Source organism: Chanodichthys erythropterus, chromosome 22 (assembly GCF_024489055.1).
Source record: "Chanodichthys erythropterus isolate Z2021 chromosome 22, ASM2448905v1, whole genome shotgun sequence".
NCBI classification, from domain to species: domain Eukaryota; kingdom Metazoa; phylum Chordata; class Actinopteri; order Cypriniformes; family Xenocyprididae; genus Chanodichthys; species Chanodichthys erythropterus.
Genome location: NC_090242.1, coordinates 36,532,282 through 36,539,781, shown reverse-complemented (window position 1 = coordinate 36,539,781; position 7,500 = coordinate 36,532,282). Strand labels below are relative to the sequence as shown.

Sequence of the window (7,500 nt, the reverse complement as noted above, 5' to 3'; positions counted from 1 at the left end):
AACACAATCAGAGATATATTAAAAAATATCCTGTCTCTTCCAAGCTTTATAATGGGAGTGAATGGGGGCCAGATTTTGAATCCCAAAGAAGTGCATCCATCCATCATAAAAGTAATCCATACGACTCCAGAGGGTTAATAAAGACCTTAACATTAACCCCACATGGATTATTTTTATGATGGATGGATGCACTTTTTTGGGCTTCAAAATCTCAGCCCCCATTCACTCCCATTATAAAGCTTGCAAGAGACGGGATATTTTTTAATATGTCTCCGATTGTGTTCATCTGAAGATGGTCATATACACCTAGGTGAGTAATTTCCATTTTTGGGTGAACTATCCCTTTAATTCCCCCTTTTAAATCATTTTAGAGTAAAGATTAGATTGCATTCATGAAGACTCCAGCTGTCTGATTGTTCATGCAACCCTTTAAAGTTGCAAATTACACAACAAATTTAACATGCAAATATTTAATCGCTGCAACACATTTGTGTAATGGCTTCAGATGGTGTCTGCTTTTAATTACCCATTTTTAGACTCTTAATTATGAAATCAGCTCATCACTTTTCTTAAAAAGAAGAAGAGCAGCAGGTGCTGGAGTCCGAGAGCGAGTTTCTAAACCACAAGCGCGTCTTCTTTGCACGATGACTCAGTTCGATACAGGAATCTATTCGCAGCAGCAGTTGCTGTAGGTATTTAAAGGCACGGGTGGTTAACGCAGGAAATAACGTGACCTGTTTCAAATAACACTGCATTCGTGAACCCGAGCAGCTGATTACACGCCCGCTCAGAAGTGAGCTGCTTCCGGTTCGGTGTGGCCTGTTTGATTGGGTGGGAAAGTTCAGCCTCAGGTAATGATTCACTTTCCTTTGGAAAAAATGGAAAATGTCACCATGAAGATGATTCTTTGAACATCACGTCACTCTTTCCATGACTTGAAGAGCACCTATTATGCTTTTTTTCCATGTTTATCTTTCATCAGTTCCAAAGTTCTTCTCTATGAAAACTCCCTCTTGAGTTTTCTTCACAATATTCCTCATTTAAAGTGTGTTGAAACTGGCGGTTATGGTAAGGGGCGGGACATTTCCCAAACACCAATCACAACACACTGCTCCAGCCGACCAATCAGAGCACATTGTGCTCTTCATAGAGACAGGAACTAAACAGTGTTACTGACAGACTGGGAAGAGAGGAGCTGCAACAATGAGGAAAATAATCAACATTCAATCTAGTAGAGCACAAAACACACTCAAGAGCGTAATACGGCCTGAAAGGCTTTCACCAGGAGAGTGAACACAAATCTGGCCGTGTGAGTTTTCGCACCACCGCTCGTGTCTGGCGGCCGAGGAGACGCTCTAGACGTTGTTGTGGTGTGAAAGCTCACCGTGGTGCGAGTCTCCCCTGCACATTCCACACATTCCGACCTGTTAGAGATCGTTCCGGCGGCGATGGCCTTCTAGAACGTGAGAACGCATTCCAAAGCTGAACGTTCAGGGTCAAACGGAGAGAACAGAAGAGCCTCTAATTTTGGCGGCCTGGGAAAGTGGCGTTAGAGATGGATGGGGTCAACAATCTACTGACCTTCAATCAATTGCTGTTGAGTCAGTACATCTGTGTGGTAGCAAAACAAAGATTATTTGCATTTAAAGACTAATATATAGCCATTTCAGAGTAAATATACATATCAAATGTTGTCTAAAATCTATACAACTTTGAAATATATTGGGCCAGCCCTGCTTATGGGTGCGCTGAAGTCATTTCTCCTCATGTTTGAACAGAATTAGTTCGATAAGTTTGATGATTCAGGCTGTGGTTGAGTTTCGTGTGATGCATAAGGTCTTTCCAAAGGAAAGCTTTCTATAAAGGGAGGGACATGGAACAGGAGGAGCGGATTTGCACCTTTTGTTTTTCACTAGCAAGCGTGAAGTACTTTCATCTGATTATTTAGGCCAAAGTCTCTTACACAAGTGCATTTCCCCTCAGAAACATACTTGAAATGTACAAAGGTTTTTTGCAAAGCTTTAAAGGAAAACATTGTGTTTTTTTAGTGGCGGCAATAGTTCTAAAACCTTCCTTTTTTTTTTTTTTTTTTTACCCCCAATTTTTTTTTTTTTCCATTTTAAGTTTCCAAGACTCTGTATTTTAATCATTAAAAGCATTTAAAAATAATACTTAATAATAATAATAATAATAACAATAATACAATTTAATAATTAATTAAAATGTCCGCAACAAGAGCCATATATATATATATATAATTTTTATGTTTTGGTTTTTATAGGTTTTATTTTTTATGATTTTTTATGTTATTCTAATTGACAAAAACTGTGGTAATCAAATGAATTAATAAAACATAACAATATAATCTTTTAAAATATAATCAAATGCAAATATAACAATTCCTTTGCAACAAAACATTGCATAAAGTACTGCACAACAGAGGGTTACTGTATAAATTATAATAATAATAAAAAATGATTTAAAATCCCTTGATTGGGTGATATTCCTTAAAATGTTTTAATAAATTGTAGTAGTTGAAAACTTTATTTTATTACTAATATTTCTGTCATAATTTCTCCAAGTTAAACTGAACTTTTATTTTGGCATTTAGTAATGTGTGTTTGATGATTGTTTTAATAGCCGAAAATATATTCTCTAACCAGCTTTCCTTCAAAATCATCAGAACTTTTATCTTGTTTTTATTTCAGGTTTAGATGCTGCTGATCTCCTGACCTACCGCAGACTATGACCAACCACCGCCGACCCGTCTCGGCTGGTTCCGCCCGGCAGTAGAGTCCGATCAGACGGGACATCGAGGTCTGCGTTAAAATGTCTGCGTGTGGCGAGTTTGCAGAGCACGTGTGGAAACCAGGCTCCTGTAAGAACTGCTTCCATCCTCGCAGCGCCCACGGACAGACTGGCACAGCGGGCAGCGCCTGCGTCCGAACGAGTCTGATCGGGGAAGATGAGGATGGGGTGACGTCTCCCTCTCCATATAGCAAACCCACTATCGCTGTCAGACCCACCATGATGAACACGGACATCACAATGGAGGTCAAGACGGACATCAATATGAATACCGAACAGGTGAGTTCAGCAATGAAAATATAAGTGGATGAACTCTTAAACTCATATCATGGTGAAACAGTGGGTTCAGAGGTGCGGGGCTTAATAAACATTCTCCACTACATGGGTGGAGACTGGAATGTCTTTGTAAACGCAAGATAACAGTCTGCCATGCAGTTGTATATATGCTTTACAGGAAGGGATTGATATGGACACATTCAGACTGTTTAAACAAAGATAATTAGATCAGCGCCAAGGGCATTGGTTCATTTCTGTGACTAACTATAAAGCAAACACAGTTAGTCTCATAAAGGCGTCTGTAGAGTCGAATAAGATGACTGATTGGTTATTTGTGCTTGGGTGAATAATAATTGTCAATATAATCAATGCATTGCCTGTTTTGTGCTTGTCAAATTTCTCCAAGGTGTTTTGTTGGCTTTTTTCATTGGCGATGAATTACTGATTTACATGTATTTATAATAAGCCAATTTTAGATGGTTATATGTAGCTCAGACAGTAGAGCTACATAAAAACACAAAAATCATGAGTTTGATTCAAAGGAAAAGCAAGAACTGATGAAGCACGTACCTTGAAAGCATTTGGGAAATGTAAATGTGTTTGAATTCTTCCCAAACTTATTATTGCTTCTGTGTCTCAGGACAACCAGAAGACCTCTGCTGGACTAAAGAAAGCTCTGGATTTGGCTCCTCTGTATATCGATAGCAATGGATGTAATAGATCTCTAAGAGAAACCAATATACAAAACGGGAAGATGTTCTCCCAGAACGTTTGTTCGCCCACTGGATTATCCAAAGACTGCATGATTATTAACAGTGTATTTGTGAGCCAAGAAGATGGCTGCGTTTCCCAAAGTCTGAAGGAGAACGGCAACGGTGGCCCCTATAGACAGATGACCAAAGCGGTCAAGAGCACTTACACCAATGGTGATTCATGTCTTCACAACGTGACTCAACGAACCAATGGGAACGGTGAACGAGTTAAGAGTCCTCTAAGAGTGTCCGTAGAGGAAAGACAAGCCAGAACCACACCAGGGAATGTGGTTAATGGAACGACCAATGGGACGCCAAGTACTTCACCATCTCCAATGACTCCAGACTCCTTCCATGAAAGCCTATCGGACTCGTGCTCCAATCGGAGTAGCACAGATTCGTTACTGGGACTCCGGAGTCCTCAGAAATCTACGAGCGCTCCACCAAACGGACTTGAGGAAAGCGAGCCGATCTATGCCGAGAGCACTAAGAGGAAAAGACGAACTCCATGTGATGGGAAGTCTCTCCAATCCTCAGAGTCTGAAACAGAGGTCAATGCAAGCGACAATCAAAGAGCAACCATCACAGTCATGGCCGCCCATACTGAAGAAAATAACCGGACGTTTTACTTGAGCAGCCCGGATTCTGCTGTGAGCACTCAGTGGACCCATTTCAGCCCAACTGTGCCCAAAGACTCATCAAGCCTGGCGTTTACTTGGCCAAATTCTCCTGATGCAACCCAAGCAACCCCTAACTCTTCCACTCAACCCAAACCTCAATCTAGTCCCCCGGTTCCACCTAAGATTAACTCCCGTCCGCCCAGACTTGGAACCTCCAGCCTCTCCTTAGCACCGTTACCCGAGCTAAGCTTCAACGTAGTTCTTCCTCCAAAAGACACAACTTCCGTTCCCTCCCAAAAGGACTCCAGTGTCGTCACCGTCCCGGAGCGGAAACACAGTAATCTGGAGGGCTGTATTGATGAGGTGGAAGAGGAGGCTGAGTCTGAGGGCGCGGCCCAGAAATCAGGCTCTTGCACTCGGCCAGGCGACTCCATCAATAGTCCCGCTGTTCGGGGGTTTGCTTCCAGAGAATGGAAGAGCGAGAGCAGTGCGACGCCAGGCACTGCCAACAAAAGCACCAGTCAGACGCAGGCTGGCATCCCAGAGGAGGACAGCAAAGCCACCGAGAGCATCAACACCCGTCGAGATCCTGTGCCGCCTCCGCCACCTCCCAAAAAACACCACCGGTGAGAATTACCTCCTTATTTTGTGCTGCTTGCCATGTACCCAGATATTAACCAATTGATTGCATTAGATACTTATCCTTTAATGAAGCCAGACTAGTCTTAGTGTTTGTGCCATTGGAATTATACATCCAAAATTAGCCTCTCAAGTTGCATTTTTGACTGGGAAATTCTGAGATAATTGAGTTGGGTGAACTTGAGTCTGTTTTCCCCACAATCTACATTGCTTTCTCTTGCCGCATATATACAGTATATGTATGTAAATGACCATTTGATGCATATTGTATGTGTTTTACACACATTTATTTGAAAAAGCTGACTATTTAGAATGCAGGTAATATTGATATTGTTGTCAACTAATGAGATTTTGCATTTTTTATCAAAATCCACTGGATATTGATTAAACATCTTCAACTTTAATAAGATTTCCCCAAGAAATGGGCAAGAATGAACCTTATTCATATTCTTTCTAACAGCAAAAACACTTGAACATGACAAACTCATCAGTACGACTTCAGAAAATGGAATTAGGGAATTTCCAATAGCACATGACAGGAGCATGAGTACAGAGAACTACATGTTTTTGTTTGTCTTGTTTGCCTAAAACTCTTAGTATTGTCAGTGTGGGTTCTGTGTTTGTCACTGATCAGTCTGATTTCTTATTGTGATGGATTCATTGTGAAATAGTGTTTTTGGTTTGTTTTCTTGTATTAGTCCATAATCGATCCGTGATTGCTTGAGCTCACAGCTGATTTACTGAGATGAAGTGTTAATTTTGGTGATTTATTCCTCTCTGAATAGTTAATTGTCATGTCTCGTGAGTTTCAGGCCAGTGCCGGTCTCTCGGTTCTACTCATTGTTTGTTTGGCATTCATCAGATTTATTCACGCCACTCTGAATACAGCTCCTGTTCATCAACACATTTGATTCATTCGTAACGATGCTTAACATTAAGTGTGATTTGAGTTTTCTGTTAATAGAGTGCTTGTCTCATTGACCTGCCAGTGCTGAATGTGCACTCTAAAAAATGCTGGGTTAAAAACAACCCAAGTTTGGTTGAAAATGGGCAAACCCAGTGATTGGGTTGTTTTAACCCATAGATTGGGTTGTTTTTACCCAGAGATTGGCGATTGGGTTGTTTTAACCCATAGATTGGGTTGTTTTTACCCAGAGATTGGTGATTGGGTTGTTTTAACCCATAGATTGGGTTGTTTTTACCCAGAGATTGGCGATTGGGATGTTTTATCCCAGCGATTGGGTTGTTTTTACCCAGAGATTGCTGATTGGGTTGTTTAACCCAGAGATTGGTGATTGGGTTGTTTTATACCAGCAGTTGGGTTGTTTTAACCCAGAGATTGGTGATTGGGTTGTTTTATACCAGCAGTTGGGTTGTTTTAACCCAGAGATTGGCGATTGGGATGTTTTAACCGATAAATTTGGGTTGTTTTTACCCAGAGATTGGGTTGTTTTTACCCAGAGATTGGCAATTGCGTTGTTTTAACCCAGAGATTGGTGATTGGGTTGTTTTTTATACCAGCAGTTGGGTTGTTTTAACCCAGAGATTGGTGATTGGGTTGTTTTATACCAGCAGTTGGGTTTTTTTTAACCCAGAGATTGGCGATTGGGATGTTTTATCCCAGCGATTGGGTTGTTTTAACCCAGAGATTGGGTTGTTTTAACCCAGAGATTGGCAATTGGGTTGTTTTTACCCAGAGATTGGCAATTGGGTTGTTTTTACCCAGAGATTGGCAATTGGGTTGTTTTTTATACCAGCAGTTGGGTTGTTTTAACCCAGAGATTGGTGATTGGGTTGTTTTATACCAGCAGTTGGGTTGTTTTAACCCAGAGATTGGCGATTGGGTTGTTTTAACCCATAGATTGGGTTGTTTTTACCCAGAGATTGACAATTGGAATGTTTTATCCCAGTGATTGGGTTGTTTTATGACAGAGATTGGTGATTGGGTTGTTTTATACCAGCAGTTGGGTTGTTTTAACCCAGAGATTGGCGATTGGGTTGTTTTAGCCCCGCGATTGGGATGTTTTAACCCATAGATTGGGTTGTTTTTACCCAGAGATTGGCGATTGGGTTGTTTTAACCCATAGATTGGGTTGTTTTTACCCAGAGATTGGCGATTGGGTTGTTTTAACCCAGCAATTGGGTTGTTTTAACCCAGAGATTGACAATTGGAATGTTTTATCCCAGTGATTGGGTTGTTTTAACCCAGAGATTGGGTTGTTTTAACCTTGCGATTGGGTTGTTTTAACTCGGAGTTTGGCGATTTGGGTTAAATGATTGCCCACCTTGCTGGGTAGTTTTATTAAACTCAACTATTGTTAAAAAATTACTGTATTGTTGCTTAAAATGAACCCAAAATATGCTGAAAAGTAACATTTATTAATATGTTTAGTAAATAAACACTT

General features: G+C 40.8%; 1 protein-coding gene across 1 annotated transcript in view; it reads left to right on the top strand.

Moving 5' to 3' along the window:
- Positions 1 to 7,500, top strand: part of LOC137012746 (inactive tyrosine-protein kinase PRAG1) — a 21,117-nt gene that overhangs the window by 1,646 nt on the left and 11,971 nt on the right. The window contains exons 2-3 of the mRNA XM_067376163.1: positions 2,709 to 3,087; positions 3,725 to 5,082. Coding sequence (XP_067232264.1) covers positions 2,830 to 3,087; positions 3,725 to 5,082 — 1,616 coding nt within the window. The 5' untranslated portion in view covers positions 2,709 to 2,829. The remainder of the gene's footprint in view (positions 1 to 2,708; positions 3,088 to 3,724; positions 5,083 to 7,500) is intronic.